General features: G+C 41.3%; 1 protein-coding gene across 1 annotated transcript in view; it reads left to right on the top strand.

The window, feature by feature from the left end:
- The window catches only part of PTPN14 (protein tyrosine phosphatase non-receptor type 14), a 71295-nt gene extending 54064 nt beyond the window's left edge, over nucleotides 1–17231 (top strand). Inside the window, exons 13-19 of the mRNA XM_009646189.2 lie at nucleotides 6–485; nucleotides 3197–3340; nucleotides 4407–4625; nucleotides 8682–8810; nucleotides 9747–9981; nucleotides 12145–12308; nucleotides 17103–17231. Of these exons, the coding sequence (XP_009644484.1) occupies nucleotides 6–485; nucleotides 3197–3340; nucleotides 4407–4625; nucleotides 8682–8810; nucleotides 9747–9981; nucleotides 12145–12308; nucleotides 17103–17231 (1500 nt within the window). The remainder of the gene's footprint in view (nucleotides 1–5; nucleotides 486–3196; nucleotides 3341–4406; nucleotides 4626–8681; nucleotides 8811–9746; nucleotides 9982–12144; nucleotides 12309–17102) is intronic.
- The last annotated feature ends 299 nt before the right edge of the window (nucleotides 17232–17530 follow it).

The following is a 17530-nucleotide window of genomic DNA, read 5'->3' as shown; positions in this document are numbered from 1 at the left end:
TTCAGCAGGTTCCTCATTACCATCACAAAAAGACATTCTCTGATGCCACAATGCTGATACACAGCAGTGAAAGTGAAGAGGAAGAAGAAACCCCAGAATCTGTGTCACGGATAACAGCCCTCCATGAGAATATGGAGTATAGTGCTCAGCTGCAAGCTGCCTTGGCTAGAATACCAAATAAACCTCCTCCAGAGTATCCTGGGCCTCGTAAAAGCGTCAGCAATGGAGCCCTGAGGCAGGACCATGTTAGCATTTCTGTGGCTGTAGCCAGGGCCAAAGCCATGAGGCCAGGGCCTTCCAAAGCCATTAGTGTCTCTCGAACTGATCAAATGGCAATAAACGGGTCTTCGCTCGGGCCCTCTATCTCAGAGCCTGACCTGACGAGTGTGAAGGAGAGGGTCAAGAAAGAACCTGTCAAGGAAAGGCCTGTGTCTGAAATGTTTTCTATTGAGGACAGCATTATAGAAAGAGAAATCATGATGAGGGTAAGTGCCTTCCTCTGTTGCAGTGGCTTCTTGGAAATTAGTAATCATACAGGTCAGTTTCCATACCAGCAAACTGTTGGATCAGTAAACTGTAGGGAACATGTGGGTGGGAAGATGCTGATTTGCTTAAAGTTAGGAAATGTGATATTAAATGCCACAAACAATTTGGTTTTGTGGGTCTGTATGGCCACCAAAGGGGCTGATCCTGTGCGCTGCTATTGGGCTTGTCTGCTTCCTCCACTGTGGTCATTCGGCTGCTCGCTGGATCTGCCTCTGATCCAGCTGGCGATGCCACCAGCCTGAGGTGGGTGGCAGAGCACACAGCCAGGTGACGAGGAGGCTGACCACAAAGGCCCCCTCAATGCCTGCTCCCCTTCTGCCCGCACGGTGCTCTCGCCCCTGCAGATTTGAGGGCAGGCTGAGTTTGGAATGTGTTTGCTGGGACGGGCAGGAGATTGTGTTTCGGTGCTAGCATTTTATTCCTTCCTTGCAGGGATGTCGAGTCAAGTATCCTATAATATATAACATAATGGAAACTCTTGATTTTTGCAAATGGTCCCTTTGATTGCCTTTCCTGCCACTTATAGAACATAGTTATATGAATAAAACACTGATAGCTGTAGAATATGGATTGCCAGTTTTGCCAGTAACTGAATGAGTGACTGGATATCTAATTACAGAAGCAGCAGATGTAGAGGCTTTGGTGGTTGAAGATCTGGATTGTTTATTTTTTTTAAAAATGTACTCAAGTATGAGAAATAGGGTCCCTTTAAACTTGCGATGAATTTAGAATAAAAAGTATTTAAAGGCTTCAGTGCTGCTGTAAACAATGGCAGAAATACGAGGGGCGCTTACCATTCAGTGACTTACATATGCACTTGATGTAATGTTCTGGGAAGTGCAACTGCAGTTACAGAAAGCAAAGTGTGTGCCGTGGTTCTTTTTTTTCAGAATTGAGGTCTGAAACAAAAACAATTCCTGAAACAAATTAACGAAGCATCCAAATGGTCCAGAGGGGAAAAGAGTTTGTAATGTATTAGATCTGTAGCTAGTTAGATTTAAATACTACTGTATACTCAAAAAAAAATTCTAAACCTATGTATAGTCCTTGTTTGGTGATCCTTGTGCTGATGTAGTGGTTAGGAATCAAACTTGGGCCACTAAGTTGTATCATGGGGACTGATTTTACTCCTTGCAGAATCTTAAACTTTAAAAGTAAAATAGATACTTGACTATAAAACACAATCTTTCATGAATAAATACTGTAGACATCGGTGTCACAACCAGCATAGATATGCTCTTTTGATCATCTGAGGAAAGAAAACATATTGAGAATCAGGAATCCAAAGGATTTTAGGATAGAAATTAAGTTAAGAAGAGAGCTCAGAGATGTTTAAGTACTCTCTTCCTCTGCATAATCATTCAGATCAGCGCTTGGTCAAAAGGTGCTGCTGCTGCTGTTTTGAAAGTAAAGGGGTACTCTTAGCATTAAGTTTTTAAGGTAGTTTCAGCCTAGATCAGCAGTCTTGACACACGCAGACCTTCCTTTTGTCATAGGAATTACATGTTATATTAATGGTAATTTGATGACCTTGATCTTTTAAACAGACTTTTTTATTTTACCTTGCAAGTAGTAATAATAATAAAATCCCCAAACAAATAAAAAATACTTGCAATTTCCTGATTTCTGGAAATAAGAAAACAGAGTGGTTTGGGATTTTTGTTTTGCTGTTTTGTTGGTTTTTACTTAGTCTCTGGAGGAACCCAGTGGTGAGGAAAAAGCTCCCAGGCTTTTGAAAAATCAAGCCATTTACATATGTCTGAGGGCATTCAAGTTCAGTGGTGTGTTTCCAGGAGCTGAGCTTGGGCTGTGTGGTGACCACAGCTTCCATATGCATGCTGAGAACCAAGCTTCCCATGTGCTCATCTCTCCTGCCAAATCCGGCAGAAAGAACTGTTAAGGAATTGGAATAAAATACCTATAATTCAGTTCCTTCTAGAGATGGTCTGTCGTCTTACGTGATGTTTTAGCTTCCAGTGGCGTAGGAAGGCAACAGGATGAATTTCAAATTCATACTCGGGTTCTCCATTTCGCAGCGTAATTTGATGCATGAATACGATAAACGATATCCCTCCCTGGCTGCCGTTATGTTTGGTTTCTGGGATTTGTGAGCTCAGTAGTTAGTGTGAAACATATCATGGGTGCTATTTGAATCACCATAATAGCCGAGTGCATCAGAAGACTTCTCATTTTAAAGTATTACCATCACAGAAGAGAAATGACTGTCCTGTGTTTTACTGTTTGTTGGAATAGATTGAAATTATTGCTTTTTAAAAGATGCCCCAGGTACCTTGGCTATGGTAGCGCTGCTTTAACGTAACAGGGTGATGCTTTGTGTGTCCTACATTCAGAATAATGTTTGCAGAAAAATGCTTGAGATTGTATTTGTATGTCTTTTGATGGCATGTAAACTGTATTATACGCTGGGATTGCTTCTTTGAAATTAAAATTCTGTGCTCATGTAGGAGCAGGCCTTTGAGGAATAACAGGAAGAATAGAGGTTGTATTTGAATTTACGATGCTAATGGTGATCATCTGCATTCCTTGGCCAGAGAGTTGCAGATTTTGGAGATTAAAAAAACATTCCAGCATTTTACTGGCATTATAAATAATCACACAGAGATGAAAACGTGCCTTTTCTTGCCAAAAGAATCTAGAAAAGCAGAAGATGGCAGGCCTGGAGGCCCAGAAGAGGCCCTTGATGTTGGCAGCACTGAACGGACTCTCAGTTGCTAGGGTTCCAGTGCCGGAGGACAGCCAGGATGAAGTCGCCAAGGTGCCAATGGATGAGAGGGTAAGATGGAGGCTCGTGAAATGTTGCTTATTCCCTTTGCTCCCAGGAGCATGAAGTTTCTAAAATATTAAAATTTGATTTAAAATGTGAAAAAAAATTTCACTTAAAAGTTTTCAGAGCCATTAATGGAAAAGGTCTGTGCTTAACACTGGTGTGTCTTCGGATGCTGACAAGGTGCTACATGTCTTGAACATTTACTGAAGTTGGTGAAAATTGAGGCTGTTCACCATTTCATGTGACCATACAGTATCATACAAGATCAAGCTGTAAATCTAACATTTGGCATGTTTTTCACTTGATCAGGCAGTCTTTCTACAGTGATCGTCCATAGATACCGTCTTTCATTTTCTGGTACAACTGAGGAGCTCAGTTAACATCTCTGATTGATTAAATTTAAAAAAAAAAAAAAAAAAAAAAAAAAAAAAATATTGTTTGCCTCCTGATGTTTGTGTACGCGGGTGTGTGCATGTATATGGACTTTCAGAAATTAAAAACAGTTGCTGCCATTAAGATTTGAGAGGCATATTTGCAAAGAATCTTTCTGGCTTTCTGGATAGAAATTTGCAGCCTTGTGTTGTCTGATATGCAGATGACAGAACTTAACCTCCGCCTGTACATATGTGGGGTTGTGTTCAACCACAGAAATTGCATGCGTGCAAGTTAGGGAGCATTTTGAAAATGTGGACCACATCACACTTCTCGCAGTGTGATCTCCTTCCTAAAAGGATAAATTTAAAATATTTTTACAAGTATCTGTTGTGGTGAAATGACATACAAATTCACACTGAACCAGGATTTTATTTAGTGTGGTTTTGCTTTTTATGGTAACAGTCTTAAAAAAAAAAAATGTGGAGGTGGAATGTAAAAATGTAAAATTTGCTTGTGGTTTCATTCAGTTGAAGTAAGAGTGTGTCCTGTTTCCTCAGATAACTGCAACTGAAAAAAGAAGCGAGGAAGAGAATGCTATGGCTATATATTGAAATTCAAAGAACTGATGGACGGGTGTAGTGATAAACGTTCTTCCCAGAGGAATTAATGGATTGGTGTTCCTTTTGTTAAATCTTAGTGCAAAATCTTGAAGAGGAAATTGGAAGAGGGGATGGTGTTTACAGAATATGAGCAGATTCCAAAGAAAAAGGCAGATGGGATCTTCACCACTGCTGCCTTGCCTGAAAACACTGAGCGCAACCGCATCAGGGAGGTCGTTCCTTATGAGGAGAACCGAGTAGAGCTGGTGCCGACCAAAGAAAATAATACAGGCTACATCAATGCTTCACACATAAAGGTAAAAGCTTTCTTGGACTTTGCTTTGCAAATGAAGGTATGTTAAAGCTTTGTTTGCCTTTCTGGACACACAGCAACATTTTCTCCAACTCTGGAAATTCTGAAAAGGTATCTTAGTTAGAATGCACCATTGTAATTTCATGTCAGCGTGGGTGTCTCTGAAGTCCCCTATCAACTAACATGCCTGAGTTGATTTGCTAGAGACTGGGAAGTCATTTTAGAGAGGCATCCTTACTTTTTTTATGCCCACCTCTGCCAGCTGGTTGTGGGATGTCTCTACTGGTCAATGTAGAAAGGGGTGCCGTGTTTCTTAAACCTCAGGAAAATGTGTTAGATCAGCCCCAATACCTCCAGTGTAAAATGGTTGTCATGACCCTGTACCGGAAAGAAAGAGCAACTAAGTGCAGGGCAAGGAAATATTACTCCTGGAGAAGAATATATTCAGAGTTTCCACCAGTGGAAGTTTTCAAGACAGACAGACAGACAGCTGCAGGCAAACTTTGTCTACTCGGTCAGTACATGTTCTGCTTTATCAGCCCCAGCAGCCTTGTGGGCCACTGGGGGACTACAGCAACCCATGCAGAATGAGGCCCTGCAACTGACCGGTGCAACCTGAAAGAAATACTGCACAAAATTTGATGATAATATGTTTTCCATTTACTAGCATATAGGATACAATTTTAAAACTCAAGGATGTAGCTCCATGTATGCAGTTCCATGTCCAAAGAAAAAATAAATAGTTATGAGCAATGCATGTTCACATAGATACTGCAATTATATTTATAAAAATACCATATTTCTTCCTTTTATCATAAGAATTGAGTGATGTTAAAAAAAATAATAATCTAAGTATGCATTGATAAGGAGAACACCTTACTAATGAGATCCCTGTGTCTCTGACTGGATACTGCAAGGGACTTCCGTGTTTCAAAATAAGTTTTTGTCAACATACTTCAGATCTCTTCTTGTTAATTCGATGTAGAAATAATTTAAGATATGATCTGACTCTGGTACTTACAAACATGGCCAGTTTTAACAATGAACTATCCTGCAGTGGCTGCAGATGCTTGTTTTTCTTGAAGCTTTCAGTACTATTTGCAAAGTCCTTTGTTGGCTTTTACTCTACCCTGAGAGAAGTAACAGCACTCCTCTCCCTCAGATGACAGACTCTCTTGTTGTCAGAGAGGACTGTCTGCTTTTTCTCACTGTCAAAATCCAAATTAAAAAAGAAATAATAAATAACGTATCCTGTTAAATCAGTATTTTCCTGGAGTAAAAGCCTTTTAAAAGTTTAAAGAGACTTGCTGCCCTCCTTGGTTGTGATTTACAGTGTTAAATCCTGTTGATTTCAAAACAGTTTCTGAACCAGGATCCTGGCAGGTTATCACTTTTCTACATAGCCTGGTAGGTAGCAGATACTGAGTTTTTGCATAATCAGACGTTGCTATGATGATGGATTTCTGAGACAAAATTTTTCATCTACTTTGTTAGGAGGCCAACAAAAAAAAAAAAAAAAAAAAAAAAAAAGAGATTCCTAACATAAATTATGCCCATGAAGCAATCCTAGCCAGATTTTTCCCTGGCCAGTTTTGAGTCCACATTTTACCTAGAGTGTCAGTGTTGGACACGCACGCATCTCACATTCATATAGCACCCAGGAACACGCACAAATATTTTAGTGCATGACAGTGGTTCTTGCCAGTATTTTCCTCTCGCGCTCGTAGTGGCGCGTACGGAAGCCAAGCAGATGTGCTTTTGCTTAGAAGGTGAAATTGCATCTGCGAAATTTACCTCAGCACAATGTGTGTGTGTTTGCAGCCCAATATTCAATTTTTAATATCCTGCAGTCAGGGCATTAGAATGCAGTAAACATTCCAGGCATCCCATTCCCTCCAGACTATTTATGGTCCTTTCATATCATGTGCCAGGAGGCTGGATATTTGGACCAGAAGTCAGTAGACAAAGAAAACTCCTATATCATCCTGATAAGATCCATGCCTGGAGGATTCCAGCTCTGTCTGAGCGCCCCACAGTTTTACAGTATTTCTCTGCTTATTTACCATTGCCCTTTGCTGTTAAGGTACGAAGATTGTTGTCTATACCAGAGAGACAAACTATAATTAAATATATGGATTAAGCAAAAAGGTTCTTAAGACCACTGTATCTGACTGTTCGGGTCAGGTCGGCGTTAACTTAAAAAGCTCAGTAATACTATACCAGCACTCGTCACTGCAGAGGAGGATGCAAGCACAAGTCCAAGGTGCAAGCCACCAGTTAGTGCTGTGCGGTTTATATTAATTCCCAGCTAGTACAAGAACTTGAGGAGTTTACTTGCATTGGCCTTGCAGATCTCAACCGTCATTCACAGAAGAGAAGGCTGCATAGCATGAAATAAGAAAATGAGCTTGTGTACAGAGTTGAAAACCATTTTCAGTGTAGTGAAAAATTTTTCATACAAACGCTATGCTAGTTACAGGCGTAAAAACCCAAGTGACTCAGCTTAATGAGCAGCTGTTTGAATAACAAATAAATTGAGTCTGTTTCTGAAAATGTATTCAAAGACCTGTACCTCAAACATAGTATGTGCTTAAACCTGTCAGAGTTATTGATTGCTCCTTGTAGCATTGTCTGCCAGCACCTTGATATTTATGGATGTGTCAGCATTTCTGCTGTAAATCTCCTCTTGGATTTATAACTTTGTTGTGAGAAGTGGCTCTGGGCTCACATGTGGAATTAAGAGATCTTAGCCTGAGAAGGAAAAATACTTTAACTTTCCAAAATAATTAGTTCATCTGGGTTTGCTTTTTGCTGGTAAGCATATTTTTAAATGATATCTAATAGCTCTAGAAGTGGTTTGGCTTTCTACCTAAAATGTCGAAAAAATTTTATTTTGTATAAACCTTTTCTCATATTTAGCAAATAATCTGTCATAAAATAATATTTTTTTACACACAAGTGATTTTTTTTTTTTTTTTAGCTGCCCAAGTATAAAGATTTCCTCAGTCAGGTAAATGATGTAGTGTTTTATACTGGTTAACTCCAAGGTACTGCTGGATGTGTTTGGGGCACTTCCTAATTTATAGTGTGTAAGTCTGTGTGTTAGTGCATTAAAAATAGTTTCATTAGGTGTTTTCATGCAAATACACACATATTTCTGTAAGATGTGGTTGGTAAACCAGTTATGTATCGGGAAATAGACTTACATGACTACAGCTTTAGATAGTTTTAATTTTCACCTGGCATTTGAAAGACGCTTAATGTGCTGGATTTGCTTTATAGTAGTTTGCAGCGTCTGAAGTGAAAAACCCAAGATGAGTGAGGAAGAGTGACTTGAAATGAAGCCTGTTGATCTCATCCCTAGCTGGCAACCGGCCTATCTGAGCTCTGCGTTATTTACAGTGGGGGGGTATAACTGCATCCTCTGGGGACAGCTTGGCTACATCTTCAACAGTGATCAGTGTAGTAAGAGTCTGTTTAAGAAATTATTTTTTTGCCTGAGTGGAAAATAATTGAGGGATGTCCTAAAGAGCAGAGGCTTTTAGCTTTCCTCGTACAAAATGTCATTTGCATTCAGGCTTTCTACACCACTGTGTGTTAATTTACAGCAATAAGATGCCTTTCTAATCCACATGGATGCATCCTCTGGTGCTCAGTTGTTCTTTCATCATGGGTCTGTCACTGAGCCTAGGGAAGTCAGTCGGCTGCTTATTTGTGCTTAAGCCATATCAGAAACAGGGCCTCAAAAAAAAAAAAAAATATTTTTTTCATCTGTACGATCCAGATGCAATGGCAAGAAAAATAGATGACATTTTGCTTGAAGCTTTATGTTTGTGGGCATCAAGAAAGGACTTGGAAGCACCAAAGATTCTGTTTTGTCAGGTTTGCTCTTATCAAAAGGATGATTCTTGTTCAAAATTTTGAACAAAAGTGGAAAAACAAAGAAGTAAAGGTTTCATTATGGTCTCTTTTGTTTAAAGGGCAGTTCTGGCACAGGCGCTGCTGAGAATTTGGGCATTGACTGGTTTTTGTTTTTTGTTTTTTTTTTTCTTGCTCCCAGGTTACTGTAGGTGGAGAGGAGTGGCACTACATTGCTACCCAAGGGCCTCTGCCACACACATGCCATGACTTCTGGCAGATGGTGTGGGAACAGGGGGTGAATGTTATAGCCATGGTCACAGCTGAAGAGGTATGTAAAATCACAGAACACAGTTCTTTCTGATGTGAGCAGATCTCCTGTTATCATTGCTTCCCACTCCAGTAACCTGTTTTTTCTATCAACAACCCTTTTTCCTCTTACCCTGAACATACACTTGTACTGCTATAATACTGTACTTTGTATCTTTCTGATACTCAGTTTGGCAAGTACTACAGTGAGACAAGCAGAACCCCCCTTCCCCCTGCTTCACTTCAGTTTGGCCAAACCAAACAAAGATGTTTCCATTGGAATGTGAGAGTGCTGAACTGCTCCTGCTTAAAACGACACAGGCTTCCACCCCTTCCAAGGCCAGTTCTGCATACCGTCACTCTTATCAGCTGAAAAGAGACCAAAGCTGTTGTTTCCGCAGAAGTGTCCATTTAAAAAAAAAAACAAAACAAAAAAACCCACAACTTTTTATCCTTATGCCAAGCAAAACAGTTATTTCTATTGTAATCCAAGAACTGTGTGCTATTTTATAAAAACTGGCACATGTTGCTAACTAACACTGCATTCTGCTTTATGCCTGGTTGCTTTTAGCAAACTCAGGGAGTGCCATAGCACATCAAGTCACTGTCCAGTTCCCAAGGCTGATCAACAACAGATACTTAGAAGCTGCTGAGGAGAATCTTCTTCCGTTTAAAGGAGGGGCTTCCCCAGGAGGAGAATATTCACTGAGGTGTTGTAGGCAGTAGCTGGCTTTTGCCACAAGACAAGAGTTAGTTCTTCAAGCATTTTTACGCTTAGAAATATTACATGGCCTAGAGTTTTAACAGATATTTTCTTTACTTTGTAGGATGCTCCTTACTCTTCCAGTAATTTGAAATAAGAACACTTGGCTTATTTGCAGACTTTTATGCCCTCTGTTTGTAGAGAATTATAATTGCAGTAGCTAATGGCTATTTGTTTGGTTTTTTGGTTATTAAGGAGGGAGGAAGAAGTAAGAGTCATCGTTATTGGCCTAAACTGGGCTCTAAGCACAGCTCAGCCACTTACGGGAAGTTCAAGGTGACAACAAAGTTCCGCACAGACTCCGGCTGCTACGCAACTACTGGTCTGAAGGTCAAGCATCTTCTCTCTGGACAAGAGAGGACAGTGTGGCATTTGCAGTATACTGACTGGCCAGACCATGGGTGTCCAGAAGAAGTCCAAGGCTTTTTGTGTAAGATTTCTTTAACTTGCATGATAAAATACATCAGGGAAAAGGTTGCTCACACTGGATTCAGTTCACTGCACCTAGTTAGAGCTGGGGTTGATATTAGTGGTTATTGCTGTGGCATACAAAGGCCTCAACTAGGTTGTACTTTTCTGATTTGGAGAAAAAAGTGGGATTCAAGAGGTAGGAACTAGGGTGATTGAGGATTTTGGTCCTGAAAGATCTGACGTAACAGGAGGAAAAATCAGAGGCAGCAGCAGAGCTAAAGACTTGGGAAGTTTTAAATAATAGGCTACCTCTGCTGGCTGATCTGTCAGTGTAAGTTACTGCCGCTTCCCAGCTACCTAATGAGTATAGGAGATACTGGCCTGCACACAAATGTGATTAGAGAGGTCTGGGTGACAACAGTTCAGATGTTAGTGAAAAATGGCACAACTCCTCCAGTTTCATAGGAGGCCCTTATTGCTGACAACCAGCATTTAGTAGTCTAGAGGCATTGGACTTGTTGCAAAAGAGGGCTCCATCACGTATGCAGTAAGTCTGAACTCACTGCCACTCTTTTAACTGCATGTACCCAGGCAATGCTAAGGGCCTGGCCTTCCCAATTAAATATGGTCTCCTGGTTCATGCATTTCTGAAAATACAACCGTTACATTCATCCGTATTGAATTAATAGCATTTCCTACTTCTTACCAAATAATAAACGCTATCCTATTAAGTAATAGGAATTAAACCATTATTTAAATAAAGCCATATCTCTGGCACTACAGTAGAGCGTGATGCAGAGATCTTTAAGTTACCACTGAAGGAGTCTGTACATGATGTGCTGATGCGTTGGAGATGCCTACCCTCTTAATTCCTGAAAGCTTTGCGGCTGCAGCAGGGTAGCTGTATTGCAACTAAGTCCTCTCTCAGCAAGGCCCATTAGTTCCACTTCAGTCTTGACACAGCTGCAGTCATTTAGTGATCCACTCTCCTTTGTGTGGTAAATAAGTTCTTTTCCCAGTTCTGTCATCAGGGCAGAAAATAAAAATGACATTTCAGCCCTGGAAAAGGAGTGCTAGGGGATCTGTCTTTAAGGCAAAGCTATTGCCCAGTTCCTAGTTTTTGTGCTTTGTTTCTCCTTCCAACCCATGTAGCTGTGGTTGCGCATGGCAGTCACTGGAACCGGATTGTCCCCATTTCCTCTGTCCCATTGTTTGCCACCACGTACAGCCCCATTTCACTGTGTGCATTAAAATGCAGCTTTTCTGATGTTGGTTGGCCTCCAGCCCCAGCCTGCCTGTGTCAAAGGGACTGCTCAGCCTGCGGTGCCGTGACACCAAGGGTCAGGGCAGGAGAGCTCAGCTCAGATCTCACTTCCCACTCTGACCGTGGGAAGCTAAGTGTCTAAGAGTTATGCATCTGGATCTATCTTTCTGGGTGAGGTCCATCATCTTTGTTACACACCCAGACTATGCTGGAATGACGTTTAGAGGTCAGTCTTGGAGCTGTATTTTATGGTGTGTTTATCTAACCACGTGAGCTTCCAGTATGTAAGGTTCTCTGTGTGGTTTGACAGTAGCATGCATTGAACAACACTAGGACAGCTGCGCAAGACAACTGTTCTTGATTCATGCATCTTCTAGAAATGGCTTTAGGGAAAACAAAGACAGTGAGCTCCCAGAAGTGCTCGTAGCTGTTTAGAAACAAACCCTGAGCAGAGAGGTGGGTGAGGTTCTGTCTCGCTCCAGAAGGGAGGGAGAGGGAAACAGGGCAGATGGATGCTCTCTTCCCATCTGATACGGGCTTTGACAGGCAGGAGTTTCAACGGGACTTAGCTGTTGTTTTGATCCCAGCCTGTTAATAGCAGGAATTGCTCTAAGTAACGTCTAGGATCATCTGCTCAGGGGACCTGGAGATTTGCAGAGGGGAAAACAGAATTTAATGTTTTAAAAGAACAATTTAATTTAAAGGAGTAGACTCCCAAGTAATAATTGACACCCAGCTGGTACTTGGTGGATTCAGTGCTGCTTTCAGTGCACCCTGGCCAAAATAACTACTATGTTGTAAAAAATACAAATTACTGCCACTTTGTCAAAGAATGGCTTTTCCATATTTCTTTTTTTCCTCAGTTTTTACACTTAGCCATATAGATGTTTGCAACCTTGTCTGCATTTTATCTTGCAGCTTACTTGGAGGAGATACAGTCGGTGCGTCGCCACACCAACAGCGTGTTGGACAGCAGCAACAACTGCAACCCTCCTATCGTGGTTCACTGCAGCGCAGGGGTAGGAAGGACCGGCGTGGTTATCCTAACAGAACTAATGATTGGGTGCTTGGAGCATAATGAAGTAAGTCACCTTCTTTCTCAAGAGAAACCCTGAGCTCATTTCTTGACTAACCAGCTACATTTCTGAGTTTAAAATTAAAAGGCATGGAAGTGCTTTCTTTCTGTTACCCTTGTGAGACAAGGGCCTTAAATGCAACAGGTAGAGATTTCCCATGGCGGTTTGCTTGTTGTAGTTTTCTGTTGAGTTGATGATACGCATTTTTTTTATTAGTATTATTTTAACACATTCAAAATTAGGGCTTTTTTCTCTCTTTTAAGAATTTAGTCTAATTCATAGCTATATTTAGCTATATTTAATCAACAGTCTAGAGACAACCTGAGAGAGGTTAGAGAATAATGTCAGCTTCCATGCTCTTTTAACTAAAGTTTTCTGCTCTCTAAATTCACTCTTTGGACTCCCTCCTCTCTCTTGTGTTGTCCCTAATCTCATCTGGAACGAAACTTCACTGTGTCTTAAGAAAATGGTGTGTGCATATATTGGGGAATAGGGCTTTAAGAACTGCAGCCAGTAGTACAAGACTAGTAATACAGTCTGAAGTTAAGAATAAGAGCACCAGCAGAGTAACCATGGGTGGCAACTTGCTTTTCATCTGTGTCACTGGGGAACTGTCCAAGAAGTACATCACGTCTTGAATGACAATGTGCCAAGCAGTTTCAGCACGACAGCTATCAAAACTGGGGATTTTGGTTGCCAAAAAACCTGCTCAAAGACCAAAACCTCTTGTAGAGATAAGAATGCAGCGAAAGTGACGAACAGACATATGTCATCTGCCCCTCCCATTAATCATCCACTGGATGAGTTGCTTGAAATGCAGGACTGGATGTACGCACCTGAAATGCTCACCTACTTTCTGTGTTACCACAGAAGAGTCACAGGTCAGAGCCTTTCTGCACAAGGCACCATGCAAATTGCAACTTTCTGGCTCGTTCAAAAACCCAAGTCCTAAGGCAGGCACTAGTGCACTTTCCTCTTCATCGCTATTTTTAAAAAAGGTGATGTGAGAAGTCATTTTCTTGTTCTCTGCTCTGTTATCCCCCTCCAGCAGCTGCTCATTCTGTAGTTACAAAATCACCTAGAGATCCTGGGCTCAGTTCAGCTGAGATGAACCTCCTTCCGCTCTGGTTGGGCTTCACTAGAGGCGAAGCTGTCCTCTAGATCTGTGTCACAATTTATGCTTTTTCTTTTCTTTTTATTTGAGGGGTGGGATAAGTGGGGAGGAAGGGGAAGAAGGAGCTGGCCCGGACAGAAAGGACCCTGCAGATGTGTGCTTTGGGAATCCTGCCGCCTTCCTGCGCTGGCTGCTGTTTGATAACTGCTCTGACTCTTGAGCCTGCTTGACTTCTTTCCTAACACACTGGCATCTGGAAGTGACCGCTTCTGTTTACTCAGCAGCCATGAAATTTCTGCATGCCAGAGGAAAACTGGGTAGTTACAACAGCTGTACCTGAATCGCTTGTGAGCATCAGAGTAGCTGTGCCTGCTTTACAGTAACCTCTGTATGCTAATGGTGTGCCAGGAACAAGCACCAGCAGTTGTGCAACGCGTTTTGGCCACCTCGGTTTGTCTGCGGTTCACAGAAGTCGCCTATTTGGCAAAGAGTAGCTGAGTAGCGAGTGAAGATAAAGGCGGTGCCTCAACATCTGAGCATGGGGGTGAGCCTTGACATTCAGAAGAATTCTCATCATCTTCACTAAGAGCTGATGGTAGTGCTCAATAATAAGGGATTTCTCTGATGTCCCTTAATTAAAGCATTCTTTTGTCTTGATTAATGGTGGAAATCGTCACGAATTTTAATATTAAAGAGATTTTCTCCTTAAGGGCTTTGTTGCTCTAGATTGTGCTAAGTTAATATTTTTAGTTTGTTAAAACCTAATTAAAAAAAAGATTAAAAATCTTAACCTTTTGCTGTTAGTTAAGCAGGATGTTTTCTGCTTGTGACAGATACTGCGTTTTGCACAGAGAGGGTTCCTTTTCATGCGGCAGTTTTACTGGTTTATTTTAAAGTAGGATTAATAGGGTTTTTTCTGAAATAAAATGACTTAATACTTAAAGTGCTTTAGTGTTACGCATTGGTTGATTTCCTCCAGAGTGTCCTAGTAAGTAGCTGTGTTAGTGTTAACGTTTTAGCAGTGAAGGAAAAAAGGGGAAGGAGGCTGAAAAGCTTGATACAGATCATCTCAGAAAGTCTGCAGCAGTGCTGGAACGAAAACCAGAACTCTTGATTTTGAGGTTTAGGTAAAAAGCCATGTTTAATCAAATTCTACAGAGCTTCAGTCATTGTGGCTTCTGAGCAATTGCTGCCTGAGTCTAAAGCTGTGTATCTCATTGCAGGGATATAGTTTCAGTAACTTGCTATACAGTAAGTAATATGTCACACCATTATGTCCTTATTGCTGTAGACATGTAGAACAAGAAAGTAATTGAGATCCAGCTCTACCGACTTCTAGTTTGGGCTTGGCACTGGGACATTAACTCATGATTGCAACTACAGTGCATTTCCTTAGGGGAGACCTCTTTTAGTTTGAGAGTCAGAATTTAGCATTTTTGTTCTTCTTTTTGCAAATGCCACCTTAGCAAAACATTACGTGACTCCTTTTTTGGTTTAGGGTTTTTTTTGATGTGTACGTTGTGATGAAGGTGAGTTTGAAGATTCTGCTTACCTGGAGTAGAATGCTACATTGACTACAAATAGCGAGGCTGAATAGGCAGGATGGGTTTTTCTTTCATTTCTGAGAGAAGTCAAAGCCTAACCCATTTTGAGGAGGTGCATGGATCACTGTCCATCCAGTAAAAACCAACGAGCCGTCGAGCACCAAACTGCTGAGAGGGGAACGTGGCTGTGCAGGTCGAAGCTGGCCTGCATTTTTGTTGCATTTGTTCAGGTGAGATCAGGTTCCGCATGACTCAGCTCAGCAAGGACCGCGTGGCTTTCGTAAGCATCCGAGTCCACGGGGAGGCTTTCTCAGAGTTAGCCAAGTTAACTGGAAAGAGCATACGTTTTCCTTTGCGCCCGTTTGAAAATAATATGGCATTACTCATCACAGATCTTTACGCTTCTTGACTCTCTGGAGATGTCCTTTTATAACAGCTTGTTGGGGTATGTGGCAGAATATTTAGCCTTGTTTTCAGAAAGCAATAGCCTATGAGTTGGGGCTTGTTTACACGGAACGGAGATTCTGAGTTTTATATATGTATGGACAGAAATCGATACGTAGCATGATTTTATTATAAACTTTCCAGAAAACTTCCAGCGTGCGTGGAAGCAGACTCCGTGCTCAGTTGCTCCTCCAAGGGTTAGTAGCAATCTTAAGTTGTTTCTCTGTCCATTTGTCCAGGCACTGTGCTTGTAACATTTCTCATCTCAGCCAAAAGACTTGCTAAGCTCCTTTTTGTTTCTGGAGTAGCAATCTGGCATTACAAAATGCAGTTAGCATTGCCTCATGGAGTAACTGTTGTTCAGTTTTTTATCTTGAACTCCTTAAGAGCTTCCTCAAAAGGAGCGTGTATCTTGTATTTACTGCTGCCATAGAAAATTTGTATCCTTCATCCTGGGTCATATTACACACTCTTTGACTACAAGCCTGACAGGCTGAGCTTCATGGCTCAATAACTTCTGAAGAGCTCCCAGTGTACCTGTTGTAACAGATAAAACACAGTAACATCATAGGTTGGTTGCTCCCTAAATGCTGGAGATACAATGGTAACACCTAATGAAATTTGCGGTGATTTCGAATGCTTTACCTCGCGGGCCCCTGTTTCACACAACTCATTTGGTTTTTGATTTGAACCATGATAGGTGCCTGTGCCCCAGTGTGCTCGATGGGGGTAGAGATTTTCTTTCACAGTGATGTCCTGATCCGTCCCCACTTTGCTTTAGTTCCTGTTGCAGAGCATTTTCAATGCATGCGAGTGAATTTCTTTTGGGTGAAACAAAGCTGGAAGATGCCCTCCTGGAGAACACCTAAAGTGTCCCAGCTGCTAGTGGGCGTTCAGTAGATGGCAACAGACCAACACTGGCCTGAAGTCTGCAAAATACGTATTGTGGATACTGGGTCTTCATTTCACTTCACAGATGTATTTCTTCTGGGGCATTATTAACTAGCATAGACTTGGCTGCGGGAGGTCAGCTGGCAGAGTTTCTGGATCTTTTGGTGACAGTGAGTTCCCTTCTCTTTCAGCAGAAGGGGCGGTATATTTGCCTGCACTTGCATTTTGTGTAAGGAACCTTTGTAATGATCCTGATGCCTGCTTGCCATTTGAAAAATCTCTCAGATCCTCCCTCGATGAATGAATGAGTTTGACCATGGATGAGAGCGCGGTATGCAACTGGCCACGGCGCCTGTTGGTGCGCTCGGTGGAGTCTGAACTGAGCTTTTTTTTATAATCTTGGCTATTTAAGTTTTGTACTAGCCTTTAACCTGAAATAATGCAATACACCTGAAATAATGCAATACGCTGGGGTTATTTTACCGAGTTTAAAATAGGTACGTTGAGGCTGAAAAAACTCCAAAGAGAAGCAGCCCTTTATGATGTGTTCGGTTGATGATCTGCTGAGAGGTAATTGGTTGTACACAACTGGAAGACAAAGTCTTTGGTCATCTTGCCTATTTACATCAGTCCAGGAATTCCCATAAGGTGGAAAGAACTGTAGTATTTCACTACAGTTGGTTAGAACTCATTACATTATAGTACTGCAGCCCAGTTTGCTGTGTCACAGAACTGATATCTGAGGCAATGATTGTTTGATTTAATGAACCTACATCCTTATGCTCTTTTTTTCTCTTTGCTTTACAGAAAGTGGATGTTCCTGTGATGCTGAGACACCTGCGGGAGCAGAGAATGTTTATGATCCAGACCATAGCCCAGTACAAGTTTGTCTATCAAGTGCTCATCCAGTTCCTGCAAAACTCCAGACTTATTTAATATCTTTTCAAACATCCCAGACCCAGCTTTGTAGATCTGACTGAACGTTCCTGATGAACAAGGGGAACTGCCTTGACAACACTGTGTGCTTATATTGCACTTTTTAAAGTTGTCTTGAAAGTAAGGAATGATCGTTCTTTACTAGAGTCTCCCATGGATTATTTTATACAAGATATAATTTATTTTTCTTGGAATAACTTGTGAATTACTTTAATAACTTGTAAAACTTAGAGTGACCTTCAGATTGAACCACATTTGACATGACTGGTCTGCATTGTAACATGTCCGTAAGGAAGGCA

The sequence above is a fragment of the Egretta garzetta genome, unplaced genomic scaffold, assembly GCF_000687185.1.
Source record: "Egretta garzetta isolate BGI_Z169 unplaced genomic scaffold, ASM68718v1 scaffold319, whole genome shotgun sequence".
NCBI lineage: Eukaryota > Metazoa > Chordata > Aves > Pelecaniformes > Ardeidae > Egretta > Egretta garzetta.
The sequence above is the reverse complement of the archived record's forward strand: the minus strand, read 5'-3'. Positions and strand labels throughout refer to the sequence as shown.